Below are 23,067 nucleotides of genomic sequence, written 5' to 3' on the forward strand. Positions count from 1 at the left end.
AAAAAGATGAACCAGACAAATTAAAATCTCTTTTTAACTCTAGGAAGGACTTTAATCCTTCATCATTCATAACATCCGGTAATGTATGAATCCCTTGATTCTGCCACTGTGGGAAATAGATGGGTTTCTCTCCAATGTTCAAGTGGTTATTCCTGAATATTGGCATATCGAGGTGCCAGATCTATCCCCAATCGCCAAGCTTTTCTACACAGTTCCATATATGAATAGAGTGAGCAACAATTGGACTAAAGTGTTCAAGACAGTAGTGGTCAGATAAATCAGAAAACAGAGCATCTTTAAGTACAAGTGGTGACACTATTTGTTTTTCAATCTCTGCCCACGACACCTTAGAGTTATTATTGAACCAATTCTTTAAAGGGCGAAGCATGAAGGCATAATAGTACATTTAAAAGTTTGGCACATTTAGACCTCCAGACATTCTATCATGCTGTAATAGGGGCACGGTGGCTCAGTGGTAGAGCTGTCGCCTCGCAGTCAGAAGGTCCTGAGTTCGATTCTCGCCTGGGACACTGCGGGCGCTGTGGTTGTGTTCCCCCCCATATCTTCAGTGCCTACTGCCCAGGTGGGGTATCTCGTCGTAAGGGCCTTTCTGTCTGTGTGGAGTTTGCATGTTCTCCCCGTGCTCCCCCAGGGGGGTTCCTCCGTATATAACCCCCCCCACTAAAAACATGCAGAAGATCAGATCGTCATCGTCATCCGACCAGTGACGACAACATCCGAAGTCGGTCCCCGGGCACTGTACGAGAAAGCGACCACTGCTCCTGGCCTGCCCCAGGAGGAAAGGACAAAGCCAGGATGGGTTAAATGCAGAGGACAAATTTCACCGGCCACCGTCAGCATGTGTGTGTTGTGGCCCTCCGTGCATGTGTTGTAGTGTGTTGTGTGACAATAAAGACGGGCTGCCGTCTGAAAATCGTTTAATCGTTTAATCGTTTATATAGTTGTTCTAATTCTAGGGAACTGATCTTTCCAAATGTATTTTGAGACACAACCTTGAAGTTTGTCCCAAAATCTAACAGGTGGTGACAGTGGAAGCATACTAGCGAAAAAGTTTACTCTTGGCAGAATATTCATTTTCAATATTGAGATACGTTCAGCCAAGGATAATGTTAAATTGGCCCATTTGTCCATATTCACCTTTATAGAATTGAGCAAGCTTCTATAGTTTTGAGTTATAATTCTCTCTAAAGATGGGTGTATATCTATTCCCAGGTATCTAAAGTTTTGTACAATCGGAATCTCTGTACATATGTCCAAATCTGTCATTGCTGCATTCAAGGGTAGTATTAGTGACTTAGTGAGGTTAATTTTATAGCCAGATATTGCACTAAATTTTGTAAATAAATCCAGGACAACTGGGAGTGTTGTAGGTACTTGGTCCATGAAACATAATACATCGTCAGCATATAAAGATATTTTATGATGTGAATTATTAATTATTATTGGTTTCACTGCCTCAGATAGTCTAATTTTTTGGGCTAATGGCTCGAGGGAAATTGCAAATAAATGTGCAGAGGCGGGACAACCCTGTCTTGTGCCACGTGCAATAGGGAATTGTGGAGAGCACTGATTACCTGTTAGGACCATTGCCATAGGATTATGATACAATATTTTTAACATTTTCATAAAAGTATCACCGAATCCCATATTATTCATTGTGTACCAAAGATAAGGCCATTCAAGCCTGTCGAACGCTTTTTCAGCGTCGACTGACATCACTGCACAAGGTGACTGCTGATTGGATGCGCCATGGATAATATGGAGAAGACGGTGGATATTATCAGATGATAACCTATGTTTCACAAAACCTGTTTGGTCGGGATGTACTACTGTTGGTAGTACTGACTCAAGTCGACGGGATAATACCTTGGCATATAGTTTGATATCTGCATTTATAAGTGATAAGGGTCTATAACTGGAACATAAAGTGGGGTCTTTTCCTTTCTTATGTAACAATGAAATAATGGCAGTATTTACGTCTCTATGGAAACCCCCTTGAGTAATAGCTGTGTATATCATATCCAACAGCAATGGGCCAAGGTCATCCTAAAAATACAAATACAATTCTGGAGGGAGGCCATCCCATCCTGGTGATTTTCCTTGTTTCCATAAGTTTTAAAGAGTCGTATAGTTCTTGTAATGTTATAGGAGAGTCCAGAAAGATCATGTCATTGGCTGTAAGTTTAGGTAGATTCAAGCCTGAAAAAAAGGTTTCCAATAACTTTGTTGGTGCATCCAATTCAGATGTGTATAAGGTTTTATAGAAAAGCTGAAATTCACGATTAATTAGAAGTGGGTCATTAAGTAAGATACCATCATTGCTCATTATAGTCAGAATGTCAGCTAGTCGTTCATTCATCCAAATTTTACTTGCCAGCAAAAAGCTTGGACTGCTACCATCTAGGTAACTGGATTGCCTAGCTCTATGCACTAGGAATTCACTACGTTTTAGATTTAGCACTTTTAACTCTGATTCAATGTTAGATAGTGTCTTTTGCCTATCTGCATCATATTGATTTTATGACTTAACACATTGACTGCCAGCCGTTTTTTTCTTGCTGTAGGTAGCTTCTGCCAGGTTTTTTTTTGAGGATTCTAGGCTCATTTTACAAGAGCCGAGGTTTCTCTTCTGTTACGACTTCGTGAACACCAATCATCTAAAAAGAACTAATAGAATGTGTGCTTTCTCTGTCTAAAAGAGTTAGTTTGTAGAGTTAGTAGTTATGTAAGCATTAGCACTTGAATACAGCATGGTTTCAGCATCAGAAAAAATATTTAGAGATAAACGGCTTTTTGTGAAATTCGATAGAACAGTCACTTTAACCATTCATTTTTGGCATCAGTAAGACCTAAACAATAGTTTGAACAGTAATTTCCTCCATAACAGCAGTAAACTTCCCTCTGCTCAACTCCTCCCTCCTGTGGGCGTTCTTTTTTGCTGCAGCGGTGTCACAAGCACTTTCCTACCTTTGCAAATGCACTTTCTCATACTCTCGACCTCTCAAATAAATTTCTGAATAGAAATTAAATTACTCTAAATTATAGCGAAAAAGAAACAAAAAAGAAAGGGTTGAAAATCCCATTCTAAAAGCCTTTTAGAATGGGATTTGTTTCCAATTTGGTGTCGGACTAGGGGGCAGTCCCCGCTTGTCACCATTGCTTTGCTGCTGCTGTGCGGGTGTGTGCCTGTCTGTGCGGCCGCTCTTTGAGGAAGTCTGGTTGGACTCGCTCGCGTCTTGGAGTTTTGGTTGAGGGCTTTGATGAAGCTTTTGCGATTCTGGTCATATTATGCTGCGTGTTTCAAAGTGTGTCCCACCCGCAATCCACTATGCAAATCTGCAATCCCGCACCGCCAGCAATCAGCGCGAAAATGAAAGCGCCTTCGCCAATCCACCTTCATGAGAATGGCTTCAGTCACACTGCTTTTTGCTTCCCTTCCTCCTTCCTTGTCGCCACTTAGTGGGTCGGTGGAATGGGTTGTACACGTTGTACACGTCCAATACCTATATAAGAGATGTAAAAGGCTTAGATGCACAACCTACCGTCAAAAAAAAAAAATCGATTTTTTTGACGAGTACACTCGTCGCTGGCAGTTAACAGCTGGATTGTGTTTGACGAGTACACTCGTCGCTGGCAATCAAGGTGTTAAATTCTAAAACAGCTATTGTATGAAATATCCTGGAACTTAAAGCCTCTAGCAACCCAGGGCTCTATCTTGGTACAGGCGATATCCCCTATTTGCGCTTGTGCACCTGTTTGCGCGTGCCTTAAGGCAGGGAAGTTTGCAGTCCACCTTGCGCTAGTGTCCAGGTGTTATGCTGAGTTTTGCATCCCCCGGCAGCAGCTAAACGCATCCCCACCTCACGGGAGCATATTGTAATGATTTATACAGAAACATAATTGTTTAAAAATGATATATTTGTTTGGGTAGACGTGACCTCCCTCTTTTTAAGTTAAAACAGCCACAAAATATGGTGGGGATGCAATTACTCACAGGGGAGCATAACTCATCACAACAACGGGCGCAAGTGGAGATTAGAGGTGTGCCAAATCATTTATGCACAGTGCAAACGGGATTTGGGCGGTGTTAACTACCAGAATTATTCACAGCTGTGGCCTGCCAATACCTGGGCGTTACATCAAACAAACCAGATTCCCGTCTTGCAGTCCCTGTAATACAGTTTGTGTGAGGCATGCTGTAATTCTCGCCATGCGTAATTTGGATAGGTGTAGGCCTATTGACTGTATATATTATCCCTATTTCATAACGACACCATCACATCATATACCTGTTAAAAACATCTGTGTTTTGATGCAATTCGGATTATTTTGTTGACTGGGGTGGGACAATAGAAACGATTTCTCCATTTCCTCTCGCTCTGTTCGATGAGTTTGCAGAGCTTCAGTCAACCAAGGAGCAGGGGGAGAGGATCGGGCAGGCTTAGTGGTGAGTGGGCAGAGGGAATCAAGAGCGGAGGAGCGAGAGGATAGAAGAGTAGTGGAAGCCTCCTCAGTGGACAGGAGAGAGAACTGCTCGGCTGAGGGAAGCAGGGAGAGTACAGCAGAAGAGAGGGAGTTAGGTGAGATAGTTTTTAGGTTGCGTCGGGGGGTGATAGAGTGAGGGCGTGATGGGTGGGAGGTGGGTTGGGAGATGGGAAGGGAGAAGGTTATAAAGTGATGGTCGGATACAGGAAGAGGAGTCACAGTGAGGTTGGAGGTGGAGCAGGTGAAGACCAGGTCAAGCACATTCCCTGCTTTGTGAGTTGGAGGAGATTGAGAGAGGTAGAGGTCGAAGGATGAGAAGAAGTTAAGGAAAGGCAGAGATTGCAAGGTTACCGGCTGGATGTTGAAATCACCCAGAAGAATGAGTGACGTACCATTCTCAGGAAAGACGGAGAGGAGGGTGTCCATTTCATCGAGGAATTCACCAAGCGGACCAGGCGGGCGGTAGATTACCACAATGTTGAGCTTGATAGGTAGGGATACGGCAACTGCATGGGACTCAAAAGAGGATATAGAGAAATAAGAGAGAGGAGTGACAGTGTCCGTCCATTTGGGAGAGATGAGGAGACCTGTGCCTCCCCCCGCGACCATGAGGCTCTAGGGGTGTGAGAGAAAGAGTAAGCAGCAGAGAGTGCAGTGTTTTCAGGTATGATCTAGGTATCTGTGAGCAGGGACGTGCACAGAACATTAGAGGGGCAGGGGCTCAAATTCATAAAAGGGCACTACAGCCGCCGTCCGGAGGGCGGCGGCAGAAATTTGAGGCAATTTGAAGGCCAATTTAGGGGTATAACTCATTTTAAATATTCCGATTTTAACCAGATTTAGAGGAATATCTCATTTTAGGATGAGACTTGTCACGGAAAACAACTCCATAACTGAATAATATTAGTATATAAAAGTTGCATGCTGTTGCAATACTGTTGTGAAATCATTTAAGCATCAATATGTATTTGCTCCTTTTCTCCCTTTAGGTTGTTGTACTACAACAGATAGCAACACAGGCAGAAACATTGAACGATACTGAGTGAGGCTTGTAATATACCATGCATTTTAACCATAATTCTAAAAAGCAAGACAGAAGATTTAGATAAGCTGTATTAGAATTTTTTTTGCGGATTCAACAACACAACATCCCTTTCCAATAGTGTAAAGTAAAAAATATTTTCAAGAGCAACAATTCTGCATTTGTTCCCTATATTTTGGTTATTTATTTATTGGGTGGTTTATTTATTTATGTATTTATTTATTCATTCATTTTTGGGTTCATTTTTGGGTTGGTGCCTTCAGGGGCAGTTTAGAAAAACACTGCTCCATGCAGAGGCCTATTACAAATGGTGCATTCAAGGCCAAGAGAGCTCGGAAAAGGCATTTCTCTTTGAATGCTGCCTTCAGTGACGGCATGGAAAGGGCAATTTCCATACAAAGCACCATTAGAAATGCATTCATGGTCAGGAAAGGGCACTTTTTATTTTATTTTTTAATGTGTCTGAGCTGTTTGTTTTGTTCATGTGTTGTTGGAATGAAAATGAAAAATGTATTATAATAAAAAAAAAAAAAAAAAAAAAAAAAAGGCACTTTTTACAGACTGAAAAAAAGGCAGGGGCTCAAGCCCCCTTTCATGTCTATGTGTGCACGTGCCTGTCTGTGAGGGCTAGAAAGTGGAGGGATTGAGATAGAGCATGAGCTGAGATGGTCTCAGTTTTCTTAACTCATTCATGGCCAAAGACGTCTTTAACGTCTTATCAAGAATGTGCCTCCCCGCCAAAGACGTGTTTGACGTGTTTTTGTTTTTATTAGTGCAGTGCGTAGTTCAAAGACTTCCCCAGCCTGTGACATGGTATCAGGTACCTGGCCTCAAAGGCAAGCCGACAACACGTGAACAAACAACTACCCCAGCTGTTGTTTTGAAATGGAGCAGGAGGAAAAACAGAAAACGGAGAAACGCTTCCCGTTGCAGAGAGGAGAAACGCCATTGAAACGCCCCTCGGCGCGCTGCACGAGCTGGTCGCCTTGCTGCAGGGCAGAGCGAACATGGATGAGTTGTTCGCGGTAGTCAAACCCGTGACCAACATTATCGATCCTGGTCCCGGACCCCGTTCCTGTGTGCCAGCCCGAAAGACTCCCTTTGTGCCCAGAGTCTTCGTGCCCAGAGGCTGCTGCTAGAGCTGCCGCTCTAGACTGACTATGCTGAGAAATACTGGTTCAACAGGGAGTCAGGCCACACCTTCCAGGAATCAGCGTCTAACCACAGTGGCTGGCCACCTCAGGCCAGGCTGTGAGCAATTAACAGGTTTTAAACAGGTCAAGTTTCGATGGCTAGGAATAGCGAAACACTTAAACTAAGAGACAGAAAAACAAGAACAAACTTAACACGTTGAGTGCCATGGACGAGATATCTCGTCTTACATAATCCAACCGTTGAGTGCCAAAGACGAGATATCTCGTCTTACATAAACATTTTTTTTTTTTGATGGTGGGACATCAATCAACCCCTTTTACGTCTTCTATATCAATATTGGAGGAAGAGAATGTGTATAATCTATTTTACCGACCACTAAGTGGCGACAGTTCTCTCCAGACAGAGAGAAAGCCAGTCCGCGGGAGAAAGCCATTCTAATTTTCAAGGAAATAGCTGGGCGAAAACTCTTTCGATTTCACACACACACACACACACACACACACACACGCGCGCGCGCGCGCGCACACACACACACGCGCACACACACACACACACACTCGAGTACCTTTGCGCATAAATAAGACCAGAATCGCAAAAGCTTCTTCAAAGCTCTCAGCCGACACCTCAAGAAACGAACGAGCCTGTTTCCAGACTCGCCCGAGAGCCGCCAGCAGCAGCAGCCCAGAGGAGCAGCAGCAGAGCGGAGTAGGCTGCCTCAAGATTGGAAGAAGGGGATCGCGAAGGAATTTCTCTCCCGTGTCTAACCCCCCCCCCCCCTCGCCTCTCCTCTTCCCCGCTCCTGCGATTCCCTTCTATTTTTTTGGGATCTGTGAGGCAACAGAAACTCGCCTGTGACAAAACACTGCAAAGCCACACCTACGGAGGGAGGAGTTTGGAGACACACACACACACACACACACACACACACACACAGACACACACACACACACACACACACACAAAACAGTATACAGACTTGTCCAAGGGCACCCATAATCACAGGCACGTGAGGTGGTTCTAAAAATCCATTTATCTCAAAACCCTCTGAAAATCTCTGAAACCATGCTGTACTCAACGGCTAATATCTACATAACTACTAACTCTACAAACTAACTCTTTTAGACAGAGAAAGCACACATTCTATTAGTTCTTTTTAGATGATTGGTGTTCACGAAGTCTTAACAGAAAAGAATCCTCGGCTCTTGTAAAATGAGCCAGAATCCTCAAAAAAAAAACCTGGCACAACTTACCTACAGCATTGAAAAAACGGCTGGCACTCAATGTGTTAACAACAAAGTTTCACCAAAAAATGCAGAGGACAAGAAAATGACAGCACATGAGAAAGCTCTTTGCAAAACAAAAATGTCTGCAAGAAGCTTCATACTTGGCCAATAAATTCTGATTCTGATGCCTGTTTTGTGGGCTAGGGGGGGGCAGTCGTCTGGAGTCAGTGGGTGAGGATGACGAGCTGATGGTGGAGAATGATGAGGCTAGCTGTGACATGGCAGGGAAGCCGACACCTGCTCGACGCAAACACTCCCTACCGCAACAGCTCGACACTGCCGGCGTGCGACAGGTGAGTGACACATCACTTGTCTGGAGTGAAAGAGGACATGAAACATTTGATCATATTACTCTAGTGTTACAGTTAGTTATGTCATGGTAAAGTACAGTATGTACAGTCTGTCCTGTGGCTGTGTCATCACAAAGGGGCATTAGCTAAGGGAGTGACTCAAACAGAAGGATACATAGACTGGGGAACCGGTGTTCGCTCTTCCCATGTGATTCCAAACAGAAGACCGCGGCTACTTTTCTAGTGTAACATTATGTTTGGTAGGAGTTCCATCTTATTTGTTTTATGTAAAGAAATGAACAGCATAGTACTCGCCAAGACGGAGCGCTACCATTCATGGCCTGAGCTGGCCACAAACACCGAAGGACCCCTTAGGTAGGCTAACCTCCATTCCACTGATGCTACCGCCACTTGTCATGGTTCAGAGTTACTCTCCGGAGTAGGCTGCCGCACTCACAAAACTGACATCAAATAATGATGGAAACATAAATCAGTTGCAAAACGCATCATTCTGGATGTTCTGGATGCGGAAGTGAACAGATGTTGCTCTTAGGGTGGCTTCAAGGGCCACTAGGGCACATCCATGGAGAATCACATTGAGAGCCTTAGCGGCCGTGCACACTGGGAACGTGTTTTTCACATCAGAATGCTTTGGAAATCATGCCCAGAGCGCTTCCAACACGCACAGATGACAGCGCATGGAGCGCCCTTTCTGTTTTGTTTTGTTTTCTCTGCCGTCGCACGCAGGGCACAGCGGTCAAATGGACGGTAGCCAGATACAGTAGTTTCGTCTGTTTGTTGTTGTTGATTGTTCACACTGTAAACATGAAAGCCAGATTATCGGCAATTATGGGAGCAGCGGAGTTTGAAGATCCCTCTGCCAGGAGAAGGGGTAGGAGGAGCGCGCTTTCCTCCAAATGTTCAACTTTTCTCAGCTTGAGACGCCCAGAGCGCTCCGCCCAAAAACACTAGCCACCAGGGGCCAGTTGCACCAACAGGGCTTAGTTATGCCTGGTCATAACTCCTATGCCGGTCGTTGTTAAGACCAGTCTTAAGAGTGGATTTATGCCGGTTGCACCAACACGGTTTATGCCTGGTCGTAACTATGTCGGGCATAGCAAAGCGCGTCCATGTGAATTGCCGGGGAATGCCCCCTGATTGGCCCAAAAATGTGCCTCGCGACCTGCTTGGAGCGTCACTGTGCCATATGGCCACTACTGTATGTGCGTCACTACACCCTCCCTCGTCCCACCCTCCCTCCTCCTGTGGAAGCTCTGGGGGAAAATGGCGGCGATTGACTGCCAGGCAGTCTGAATGAAATTGAATGTAACGTTCCCAATTCTATGTATTCAATTCTAAAAAACGACCCTCAACATTTGGGAAGGCTAAGCCACACAACTAGTTTGTTATAATCGCACGTCATGCTTCGAAGGCGACTTGACGACGATGAGGACCGTGAGGACTCAATCACAGCAGGTCTCCGCTGATAGACTACCACGGAGATCTCTGTTACAGTCACAGGCACTTTACGCCTCCTCCTGGCCAGGCGTAAGAGTTACGCCTGGGCTTAGTCAAAAGAAGGCTTAAGCCCTCTTGGTGCAACTGGCGTAACCAGCGCAGCGGGAAGTAGGGGTGCTGCAGGTGCTGCAGCACCCCCTAGTAACGAGAGATGATTTTTATGATTTTTTGATTAAATCTTTTTTTCTTTTTCTTTTTTTTCTTTTTTTTTTTTGCAGTGCACTGTGTTCCTTTCTTGTTTGGGAAATTATTGCATTATTGATATACTGAAAATGTAGCCTATTTAAATAGAATAGATCAACCTTCCAATCAAGGAAGTTACATGCTATAGGCTAGAGAAGAAGAAGAAGCACGCATGCGCGGTGCGCACGTGTTGAAACGGAGCATTTCCTGCTGTAGCTAAATGATCGCAAACAAAAAATCTGTCACAAATAATGACACAAAAACGTATTGTAGATTTTTTTGGTAAACAACCAGCTTCTAAAAAGAGCACAGCTGGTGAAGTCCAGCACCAGCGAGCCCAGGAAAACAGCTCGACCAGTACTCCATCGGTTTCGCCTGGTTGTAGCTGCTCGGAGAGCACAGGTGACAACACCCCGAGGATCAGGCCTCGCACTGCGGCCAATGTCAACGTGGAGCCCACCTGCGGTCCAGCCAGACCTCCGCCACCAGCACCTCCACCTAGCTGTCAAGCTGACTTGGCAGGATTTGAAGAGCCTTTCCAGCCATCCGACTACAATTTTCCTGCCAGACGTTTTGGGAAAGAAACTTTCAGCCGTGCATTCACAGCAACTTGGTTTTCGAAATGGAAGTGGCTTCATTACGTGGCGGAGAGTGATCACGTTGTGTGTTTTACTTGTGTGAAAGCAGTGGAAAAAAAACTGATTGCTGAAGACAGTTTTAGGGCAGACAATCCCTTCCTGAAGAGAGGCTTTACAAACTGGCGTAAAGCAATTGAAAAATTCAAAGAGCACGAGAGATCTAAGTTGCACACCGATGCAATAGAAAGGCATGCTGCTTTGTGTAATGTATCCATCAATGCCCTTTTGTCTGATGCTGCTGACAAACAGCAAGGCATTGCGCGACACGTTTTGGAGATGCTTTTCAGAACGATCAGATTCCTGGGCAGCAAGGGAATCGCCTTCAGGGGTGACACAACACGTGATGGAATACTTTATGAACTAATGATTGAGCGTGCATATGAGCGTCCAGAAGAACGGCAATGGATTCAAAAAAGAGACAATTGGATGTCTGATAAAGTACAAAACGAAATCATTCAACAGTTTGCCCATGCTATCCAGAGGGATATTGTAACCCGTTCATCTAAATGCAGATTTTATGGATTAACTGCAGATGGCACGACTGACATGAGCACTATGGAGCAGTTTTCATGCAATCTGCAATTTGTTGAAAGTAGCAGCCTGGAGCCCCATTGCGTATTTTTGGGATTTTATAATGCTCCTGACAGCACTGGGGAAACTCTTTTCACATGCATCAAGGACATATTTTTAAGGCTGAATATCCCTATTGAACGCCTTGCAGGATATTGCTTTGATGGAGCAAGCAACATGTCCGGGTGTTTTTCTGGAGTTCAGGCTCGGCTTAAAGAAGTAAGCCCTCAGTCACTCTATGTGCACTGCAGCAACCACTCACTGGACTTGATTCTCCAAGAAGTCACACGTGAAGTCAGTCTTGTGGCCGACACTTTGAACTTTGTGCAAGGCGTTTCTGTTGTGATTAGAGAATCGTCAAAGCGAAAACAGCTTTATCAGTCGCTTTTTGGCTGCGACGAGGAGGCTGTCAACATCCTTGGCCTGTGCCCGACCAGGTGGTGCGTCCGCGCTTCAGCAATCAAACGCGTATGTTCCTCATACAGCACTCTCCTGGCCACACTGAATACGCTAAAAGATGACAAGAGTGTCAGAGGGGAGGGCAGGGCAAAGATCGCTGGACTACACAAACAGGCTCTAAAAGGGAGAACATTGTTCGGTCTTCTCTGCTGCCATGCACTGTTCGATCCATGTGAAATAGTCGCCAAGACTCTGCAGAGTCCCAAAGCAAGTGCCCTCGGTGCGCTTGAATGCGCAAATGTGCTCAAAGTACGCATAGCCAAACTCCGGGATGATGCCGTCGTGGATGACATGGTCCGCCAGGTTGAAACCCGTGGCTCACAAATGGGCCTGAAAATGCCAGACACCACTCCAAGAGTGAGCAGAACCCGCTCGCTTTCGCCAAACCACAGAGCCAGAGGCAGTTGCGCACGACGCAGCAACAGTGATTTGGCGACGTAGCTTTTACGAGGCCGTTGATTTGGTGTCAGCGGAGCTGAAGAGAAGATTTGATCAGGAGAGTATGACAGTAGCAGCGAACCGAGAGAGGGCAGTTATAGAGGCAGCAGAGGGGAAAAGTGAAACAGTTGATTTGGAGCCCCTTCACCTCCCCAAGGAGCTGGACGCAGCCCGCCTTGATCTCCAGCTCAGAATGCTTGGCGATGTCACCAGAGAGTCTCGTTGTGTCACAGTTCAAGATGTAGCAACATGCCTCTCCAAGATCCATCCACAAGCAAGATCCCTGTTTACAGAAGCTGAAAAACTCATAGAGTTATGTCTGTGCCTGCCCATCTCCGTGGCCTCATCCGAACGGACCTTCTCTACCTTGCGTCGCTTGAAAACATGGTTACGCAACACCATGACCCAGAAGAGACTGAGTCACCTCGCACTGATGCATGTCCACAATGACATTTTGAACTCATTGGACATCCATGCCCTCATGAGAGCCTTCATTTCCATAACCCCTGAGCGCAAGGCCACATTTGGATTATTACCACAGGCCGCTAGTGAGGCTACACCTGTAGCACCTGCCCACTGAACACCTGGCCCACGCCCACAACTCAAAGTAAGACATTTGGTGTGTAATAAGCTGCCGCGGAGCAGTTTAATATTCAGTTGACAATCAATCAATACCCCTTGTAACATTGCTTGAAAAAGAAAAACGTGTATGCAGTTTTATGTTGCATGCGCAATAGGCATTTGGAGCTGTTGTCTGTGCCCATCAATAGCTTGTAACCTACATGCTTTGCTTTAAAAAGAAAAGAAAGATAAAAAGTGCATAGCCTATTTGGATTTATGTTCTTGTGTGCGCAAATGCGCCCTGTGTGTTTTGATTTACATTTGGTCAGTCAGGTGTAATGCTGCGGCGCACGCCGGCGCTCATCAGTTTAATGTTAATTTCACTTGTACATTTTAATATCACACTGATCCCGCTAACACTGTATTATAACTTTGATTTTAATTTCTTTAATATAGTGAACCAATTCAGAATTGGTGCGCAGGAACTGCTGATGCAGCAGGGCAGTAGCCTAATTTTGGCTGGTTGAATTATAGGCTATAAACTTTATTTGACTATATGGTTTTTCGTTTTGTTTATTTATTTTATTTATTTATTGTTTGATTTATTTTAACCATGGAGTATGTTTGAGTTCGTTAAATGATCGAATTAATATTTTTTGAAGTGATGAGTAAGTTAAAGTTGACCACTTATTCAGGGCCTGAGACTTTTAAAAGCAGATATCCTTATCCAGCTGGGGAAAGTGTCCCTTCTCCTTGTGTGCTGTGCACAATGCGCTTTTGGACTGTGTATTGCAATGTTGTGGCATTATTGTGAGCAATTTATTCCAGGCAATAAAAAGTTTAACTTGGAGTGCTATCCTCTTCTCTTTTATTCTTGACATTGTAGGATTTAGCACCCAGTTATTGGTTGAGTTGAGAGCGTTTTTTGATTTTTTTGATATCTTGAGCAATTTATTGTGCAATTGAATAGCTTTTGTATTAGGCATTAAGTGTTTTAGAGACCTGGCTATGCAGTTGCTGCTTTTTTGGTCAGTACTGTATTATTGTTATTGTAGGCCTATGTTTTATGTAGCCTATGGAAAGACAACCAATACGAATTGTTTAATCTTTAATTAATAATAATAATCTTTAATAATTATCTTTATCTTTATTAAATCTTTAATTTAATAATAATCTTTAATTATTATTTAATTTAATTACCGTAAAATACCAATTAGAAGCCGACTTCCAAATTGCCGCGGGTCCCATATATAAGCGCCGTCTGGATACATATTTTGTACATAAAAGCAGGTTCCAATTTGACGCCCGGTTAGTTTTTTCAATGTTTTCTTTTTACCTTTGCAACATCCTGTTGAATGCATCTCCCAAACACAATGAAGACAACGAGGAAACGAGGAACAACGAGGAAAAAAACCACATGCACAAAACTTGCTGATCAAAATTCGTTTTCTGTCAACATCTGATGATTCTGAAAATTGTGTAGGCATTTCCTGAAGATTTTTATACACTAAAACCGACATCTCTGGTGTAATAATTATTTTGAGAAATGTGCCTATGGTATGTTTCCCTGCCAGCGGGCATAGAAGTCAGCTTCTAATTGGTATTTCACGGCACTTTCACATGTGCGCTACTGAAGAGGGTAGGCTCCGTGAGTGATGAACTTTTTAAAAATTCGTTTTCCAGCAACACCTGACAGTTATGAAAATTGTGTAGGCATTTTCTGAAGATTTTTGTAGGCCTACAAATCCGACATCTCTGATTGAGAAATGTGAGTAGGCTATAATGTTTCCCCTGCCAGCGGAGGAGGCAGCGATGATGCAACAAATAATCTGCTCACATGATGATCATGTTCTCTCACCTTCAGCGGAGAAAGTTTAGTGGTAAATACCGGTAGGTCACAGTTCAGCTCAAATTTTATTTGATTTCATGTAGGCTGCAGGCCAGAACTGGCATGCAATGTGCTCTGCTGCGCTGAGAGGGAGGCGCGGCTCTCCCCATAGACAAGCAATCGTGTGGGGGGCTGTAGCCAACTGATTAAAATAAATGGTTTAAATAGACAATTTCATACTATTTACAATCTTTGCTGAGCAATATTTTTGTACAAAAATAATTAAAGCAGGTCCCAAACTGCCACAGGTCCCATATTGACGTGGGGTCTGGCTACATATTTTGTCAATTAACGCCAGGGCTAATAATTGGTATTTTACGGTAAATTATATTCCTCTAAATATGGCAAAAAATGTAAAAAAAAACCCGTCAAAGTCCCTCCCCCTCAGCACCCCCTGTTCAAAATGACTTCCCGCGGCCCTGGGCGTAACTGTTAGGTCGTAAAGTTATTACCGACTTAGCTTATACCCAGTCTTAAGCCCTGTTGGTGCAACTGGCCCCAGGAGCGCTTAAATGCCAGATCCGGTCCTTGAAAGAGGAGCGCTCCTAGCGCATCTTTACCATAGAGAATGAATTGCAGAGAGGCACGGGCTTCTCAAATACACACGTCCAGTTTGCACAACCCCTTAACAAGCATTAATGACCCATACCAGCTGGCGAATACCATATAGCCTAAATGCAACACCATCATGTTCTTGTAGCATTTTTTATTCAAACAGGCAGACCCGGAGGAAAAGAAACCATTCATCTTTTACTTTTACTCTTTCTCTTCCAAATAATCCAGCCACATAACATTAACTATGAAACAAAATGAAATTGCACAGGAACATAATGGTAAATTGTAAATGGTAAATGGCCTGCATATAGCGCTTTTATCCAAAGCGCTTTACAATCAGTAGGTACATTCACCCATTCATACACCGATGGCGGCAGGCTACCACGCAGGGTGCTGGCACACCAACGGGAGCAATTTGGGGTTCAGTATCTTGCTCAAGGACAGTTCGACATGCAGACTGGAGGAGGCGGGAATCGAACCATCGACCTCTTTTATCCAAAGTGATTAGTGGACGACCCGCTCTACCTCCTGAGCTACAGCCGCCCATGCAGGGCCCGAATTTTTTTGACCCACCGGCCAGTGGCGGGTAGATGGAAAAAATCTACCCGCCAAGCATATTTCTTACCGGCCAAAAAAAAAATGCATTTTTGTGTCACATATATCCATATATATACATTTTTTTCAGTACATTTGAAGTAGATAAGGTATTACGTTGAATAATACACACTTAAATAAGAGGCCAGAGTAAAATTTGAAGCTAATTATTTTTAATATATTGATTGATGATTGATTAATCAATACATGTCAAGTCAATCTTATCAATACATGTCAAGTCAATCTTGAGCTTAAATTGTAACCTAATGTTAAACATCATCAGACTCCTCACTCTCTACCCTCTTTGCAGGATTTAACAGAACAGAAGTAAATTTGAAGGTTTTGTAAACATAACTCCTAAGTAAAGTAAAGTAAAATTTTATTTATATAGCACCCTTCTCAGCACGAATGCACAGAGTGCTTTACACATTAAAATAGCAACACAGAAATATAAGTGCAGGAATAATACAAGAAAAAGGCAAAAACATAAGAACATATACAGAGCATGAACAGGTAAAAACAATGGCTAGGAATGACTAAAAGGCCTGTCTAAACAGGTGGGTCTTTAATAGTTTTTTAAACGAGAGCTCAGAGCGAGCGGCTCTCAGATCAGGGGGGAGGGCATTCCAGAGCTTCGGGGCTGTCACTTCGAAGGCTCTGTCGCCTTTTGTTTTTAGCCTGGTCCTCAGACTCCTCACCCTCTCTCTACTTCTCCTCGTTGCAGCCAATGTGACACTGGCTCTGTTCATGGTCACGAACGGCTTCCAGCTTCATTGATTTACTACCGATGACAAACGTGTTGTTTCTATTTTTCTTTTTGGCATACTTGCGGCACACGGAACAACTCATCACTACAGCCCCAGCATCATACTGTAGCCAGTCTCTTGAAACGCCGCTATCGCCAAACCTCCACTCCTCTCGAAACTTTCTTTTGTTAGGTGGTAGGGATGGGCATTTCTAGCAAAAACACTATTCGAAATTCGCTGGCCAAAGTCGACTTTTAACACATTGAGTGCCAAGGACGTCTGTGGACGTCCTAAAAAAAAGTAACGAGGAGTGCCAAGGACGTCTGTGGACGTCCTAAAATCATAATTCATATTATTCCATAATTCTGCTGTTTAAGGTCGTACCTAGCCAGTGAGCATGAATCCCTTCAAGGGATCACACGGCGCCACCTTAAACATCGTCACAGGAGCTGCTCCACCCACCTCAGATCCTTTACTTTGTACAGGAGACAGCGGAGAAAGCCGTGATGAAAGTGGAAACCGATGCATGCTTTCTGCCAGAGCCGTATATATTGCTCTGTTTACAGCGGAGAGTGGGCTCGGCTGCATCCGCGCTCACAACTGAGCTCTTATGCTTCTATCTATCTCCACACGATTTCCTAGAAAGCCAGCATCCGAAGCCGAACGGCCAAGCCTTTTCGTTCAGTCGCGTTTGCCAGCGCGCATCATTTCCTTGATGGGCGCTGGGATCTGTCCGGGGCAAAAACGGAGTCGAGAAAACTAAACTCTGTGCGTGTGGGAGGAGCCCGCAGCTCAGAGGTGGAGAGGGGGGGGGGGGGGAGAGGGGTGTAGGCTGCACAGAAACCACACCACACGCCACCACATCAGAAAACACCAGCCAGAGTCAGTGAATGTGCTCGAAATTAGAGTGCAAAAGGTATTCATAAAAGGGCCTATATCTTGGAAAGTAAAAAAAAAACGACAGAAAACCCTTGAAAGTGCACTTTTTTGAGAGGCTGTAATTTCATAATGGAACTGTCTAGAAACAAAATTTCTTCTTTGGAAGAAGCAGGAGTGTTCAATGTTTCATTAAAGTCCAGCCCCGTTAATATAGCCATAATAGAAAAAATTCTATAGCTGTTTTCAACTGAATGGAAGTGAATCTGGCACAGGCTCCAGACAATTTTACTGAAGCGCTGTGGCACTCAATGTGTTAATGGAAATTAGAAAAAAAAAAAAATGTAAAAAAAAAAAAAAAAATGTAATTTTTTTTTATTTTTTATTTTTTATTTTTTGTCAGTGAAATGTTGCATTGTCTCCCCTGATTCTAAGTATAGTCGAATCGCTTGGTTTGAGCAAGTAAAACAATTTGTATAAGCATTTTAAGCAAGGTTTATGGAAAAATGAATGGCAGATGAAATCCCATGAAGAGGGAGAGGTTGCTTATAAAAAATGTTTTACTTGCTCAAACCAAGCGATTCGACTATACTTAGAATCAGGGGAGACAATGCAACATTTCACTCACCAAAAAAAAAAAAAAAAAAAAAACGTTTTTTTTTTTTTTTTTTTTCAATAAACGAATTTCGACTTTCAATAATAAAAGTCGACCTTGATAATAACAACGATTATTCGAAAATTCGAAATTCGATGCCCATCCCTATTAGGTGGTCCCGCTCTCGCTGCCGCTTCATCCTTTTCGTCGGAGAAAGCAGCGGTGGGTTTTCTTTTTAGCGGCCGGCTTACTCCCTCGATATGGTTCCACATTGTAACCCATTTAACGTTATATTAAGCTAACGTTAGCTATAGCAGGCGGACCGGCGTAACGTTAGCTCCCTGCAGTGCAAGCAGGCGCTGCAGAATGCAGATGGCCATGGCCAGTCAGGACAGAAGAGTAGCGGATGTGACGTCGGCCAAAACAAGCCAAAAATGAGGCCGGAGATGCAAGGAGAGATTGGGGGCTGCAATAAAGGCGACTGTCGTAAGACCAAAACACACCGCAGTTTTAATTATTTTACATGACTATTTTGTTACCCGCCACGTAGTGGACATACCTTTCAATGTCACTCGCCAAACCTAAAATCGGCCCGCCATTGGCGGGTGGCGGGCTCTAATTTCAGGCCCTGCGCCCATGGTTTTTAAAAGTGCCATTTAACAATATAACAGAAGTAATCCCAAAGCCATCAACACCCCCACTCACTCGCTCTGAGCATTAACTCATTGAGTGCCAGCCACTTTTGGAGAACGGACGCTCCCAGTGCCTGAGTTTCAGAGCGTTTTCAGTGATTTCTCGAGGCCCACAGAATATTGTGTGATATTACTATGTAAACACCGAACACGCACAAAGAACGATGAGACTCTATTGTATCAGCAGCAAAAAAAAGTTTATTGATATCATTTTCCGTTCTTTAGTTATCAGCCAGAGAAGATAGGTCAAAAACAGCAAAAACAGGCGTTTCCATCTAGAAGCTGAGATATTGAGCCTTTTGTGAAATGAAGCATTTCAACCAAATCACTGACTCTGAAACTAATATTTTGTGACCTGAAACATCTGAACAGTAATTTCCTTCAATAAACAGCACCCACACCCCCCTCAACTCCAAACTCCTCCTCCGTGGGAGTGTCTCTGGTGGCTCTGCTCGCTGTGCTGGCTGCTGCGTGTGTCAGGCGAGTCTCTACTGCCTGCTATGGCAGGCTCTGCTGCCTCACAGATCCACGTTCAGATGGCGGCCGCTCGTCGGGGGAGTCTGGATGGGGCTCGCGTTCGTCTGCGTTTCTGGGGTTACGGTTGTGAGCTGGGATGAAGCTGCGTCCGATTATAGGCTTTCTGCTGCGCGTTTCAAAGTGCGCTGCCCCCAGTCTATTTTCGGAGCGCTCAGCCTTGTGCGCCGGCTCCCAGCGCGACACTGAAAAGCCAAACCATTCTCATGAGAATGGTTTGGCTTTGGTTTTATTTTCTGGCGGCTAATCGTGTGGAGAAGCTATGCAGCAGAGACAGAGACATTTGTGGGAGCGGATTGAATGCTGTTCGCAGCTAACGTTGGCACCAGGCAGCCAGAGCAATCTGTGCCGCTCTGGCTCATGCATCGGTTTCTCTTTCATCACAGGGCTTTTTCTGCTTTTTTTTCCTCAACTTTCTCTAATCTGGAGAGCACTGTCGCCACCTAATGGGTCGGTAAAATAGGTTATACACATTCAACATGCCCCAAAATTTTACAGGAGATGGATCTGGCTTTGATCCACGTCCCACCGTCAAAAAACGCAATTGACGACTTTAGTCGTCATTGGCACTCAACGTTACTATCAGAATTGAATCTTGAATCTTGAATCTTGAATCTTGAATCTTGAATCTTGAATTGACGACTAAAGTCGTCATTGGCTCTGAATCTTGAATCTTGAATCTTGAATCTTGAATTGACGACTAAAGTCATCATTGGCACTCAATGAGTTAAATGTTTTCAAACATGAGCTGCTCTGTGAGTGACATGGACATAGTACTAGGGGTTTGGGTGGTTCAAATCCGTTAGCATGACCGCGTGCTCACAACGGATAATTGTGTTCATACATATACACCTCATCCGAGTAATGTCTGGATATCTTCAGGAGTTCACTGCATGTCTGAAAAGGGCTTTAGATGGAACTTCCATAATACAATGTACAGTAATTACCGTACAAATAATTACTTATTATTGTTATTATAACATTTTGTTTCATATTACAAAATAAAATGTCTACTTTGTGGATTAAAGTAGAATTACGGTTTTTACAATCTGGACCTCATTTCCAGCTTTAACTCATTGAGTGCCAGCCACTTTTGGAGAACGGACGCTCCCAGTGCCAGAGTTTCAGAGCGTTTTCAGTGATTTCTCGAGGCCCACAGAATATTGTGTGATATTACTATGTAAACACCGAACACGCACAAAGAACGATGAGACTCTATTGTATCAGCAGCAAAAAAAAGTTTATTGATATCATTTTCCGTTCTTTAGTTATCAGCCGGAGAAGATAGGTCAAAAACAGCAAAAACATGCGTTTCCATCTAGAAGCTGAGATATTGAGCCTTTTGTGAAATTAAGCATTTCAAGCAAATCACTGACTCTGAAGCTAATATTTTCTGACCTGAAACATCTGAACAGTAATTTCCTTCAATATAACAGCACCCCCACCCCCCTCTACTGCAAACTCCTCCTCTGTGGGTGTGTCTCTGGTGGCTCTGCTTGCTGTGCTGCTTGTCAGGCGAGTCTCTGCTGCTTGCGGATCCACGTTCGGAGGACGGCCGCTCGTCGGGGGAGTCTGGATCGGGCTCGCTCGTTTCTGGGGTTTCGGTTGTGAGCTGGGATGAAGCTGCGTCCGATTCTGGGCTTTCTGGGCTTTCTGCTGCGCGTTTCAAAGTGTGCTGCACCCAGAGTCTATTTTCGGAGCCCCCCACCGTTGTGCGCCGGCTCCCAGCGCGACAGCGAAAAGCCAAACCATTCTCATGAGAATGGTTTCATCACGGCTTTTTCTGCTGCTGTTTTTACTCAACTTTCTCTAATCTGGAGAGCACTGTCGCCACCTAATGGGTCGGTAAAATAGGTTATACACATTCAACATGCCCCAAAATTTTACAGGAGATGTATTAGGCATTGATCCACGTCCCACCATCAAAAAACGCAATTGACGACAATCGTCGTCATTGGCACTCTACGTTAGTAAACGAATTGACGACGATTGTCGTCATTGGCACTCAATGAGTTAACTATGATGTTTAACTCACCCTGAAAAGCCCGATACCGATTTTGGCCGATTCCGATTTTCTTTCTAAGAACAATAATTGACGGGTTATTTTTTGACGTTTTTTTTTTTTTTTTACTTTGCTTTAATAGAAAATTAACATTCATGTCACATTTCTTATCATTTGCATGAGGTAGGACGATCTCACTAAATCTGTTACAAAGCATATCTTCCCCTATGGTGTTTAATGTTTTTTTTGTATATTATGTCCCTGCCAAATAAACAAAATAAATAAACGTCAAAATGTTATCCCTGGACAAGGAGTTTATAGCCTATAGGTCTGGAGCCCAGCGACCTTCGAAGCCATGCCCACTCTACAGTTGTGGATTTGGCTGTATTGAGTAGATGAGGAAATGAAGTCAGTTTTTTTTTATCCGCCATTCGAAAAAAAATCATCTCGCACAGAAAACCTTGCACACTGGTCCGATGCGTGTTATTATTATATTCGCAATACGCAACAAATAGTCCTCTCCTGTATCCACGTTACAACGTGACTGTCAGATAGCAGCAGCAGCAGTGATGTGGACTGCAGCTGGTCGGGGAAGAGGGGCCGGTGACTGCGGTGGGGTAAAGCGAGCTGCTCAGACTGGAGTGGACTCCAACCTACCCTGCCCCTCCGCGGTTTATTTTCGACTTGCATGTGTGACAAACTGCAAGCTTTGTATCGTCTTCACTGACGGTGAAACATTTCCGCACCGACGAAGACATCTGTGGCATGTGTGTAGTGGCTGCTTTTGTTTTGGCTGCAACTCATCCGTCTCGGTCTCGCTGCTTTCGGGTGCGCGCACGTCACGTGAAAATCGGCTCACAGAAACAGCTATTTAGAGTGACCGGCGCAGATCACCGGTCGAGGCCGATCACGTGGAAATCGGCCATTTCCGGTCACGTGCCGATCGATCGGTGCATCCTAATATATATGTATATATATATATATACTGTATATATATATATATACAGTATATATAAAACCTTCAGGGTGAGTTAAAAATAATAATTAAAGCTGGAAATAAGGTCCAGGTTGTAAAAAAACGTAATTCTCCTTTAAGTGGCAAACATTTTTCCACATAATTTTTTGGTAAAGGAGTATGAATCCAACCCAAGTCATCACATACTACACAGCTTTCTGTCATTTTCACTCCCCCCCCCCCCCCCCCCCCACACACACACACACACATCAATGACCACTCATCCTGCCCCCTGACTACCATGGTAACAGTGGCTGTGCTAATCGCTGTATTAATGAGAGGCTAATGGAGAAATGGAGACAAAAAGACAGGAGGAGAGCCAGAGCCAGAGTGGCTGTCTGTATCCAATATCCCAACAGTGAGGGAAGCCGGCTAGTAATATTCCACTGCACCCATCCGCAGCTGCAACAAAATAAAGTGCCAAATCCACCAGGGATTGGCAGTGCAAGGCAGCAAAACAAAAAGTCTTCCATTCCAATAAGTTGGAATTCTACATTTAAAAATGCCTGAAAAATGACATTGCTGCATGCTCCATGCCTGTTTTCTCATGCTTGTTTTTATCTCTCTTTTAGGAATATCAAATAATTAAGAAATCAGCTCGTTCCCTGAGCACTGTTCAAGTCGAGTCGCCATGGCGACTGGCCCAGCCATCCATTATCTCCAATATAGTGTTGATGAAAGGCCAGGGCAAGGTGAGTGTGCACTTCTGTCTGTCTGTCTGCCTGCCTGCCTGCCTGTCTGTCTGTCTGTCTGTCTGTCTGTCTGTCTGTCTGTCTGTCTGTCTGTCTGCCTGTCTGCCTGCCTGCCTGCCTGTCTGTCTGCCTGTCTGCCTGTCTGTCTGTCTGTCTGCCTGTCTGCCTGTCTGCCTGCCTGCCTGTCTGTCTGTCTGTCTGCCTGCCTGCCTGTCTGTCTGTCTGCCTCTCTGTC

General features: G+C 44.2%; 1 protein-coding gene across 1 annotated transcript in view; it reads left to right on the plus strand.

Annotated features, from left to right (window-relative positions):
• LOC310770741 (PDZ domain-containing protein 2-like) overlaps positions 1–23,067 on the plus strand; it is a gene marked incomplete at its 5' end in the record, with an annotated part of 156,795 nt that overhangs the window by 84,304 nt on the left and 49,424 nt on the right. The window contains 2 exons of the mRNA XM_083663458.1: positions 8,131–8,279; positions 22,713–22,832. Of these exons, the coding sequence (XP_083519584.1) occupies positions 8,131–8,279; positions 22,713–22,832 (269 nt within the window). The remainder of the gene's footprint in view (positions 1–8,130; positions 8,280–22,712; positions 22,833–23,067) is intronic.

The sequence above is a fragment of the Poromitra crassiceps genome (genome assembly GCF_964638095.1).
Source record: "Poromitra crassiceps genome assembly, contig: HAP1_SCAFFOLD_211, whole genome shotgun sequence".
Lineage (NCBI taxonomy): Eukaryota > Metazoa > Chordata > Actinopteri > Beryciformes > Melamphaidae > Poromitra > Poromitra crassiceps.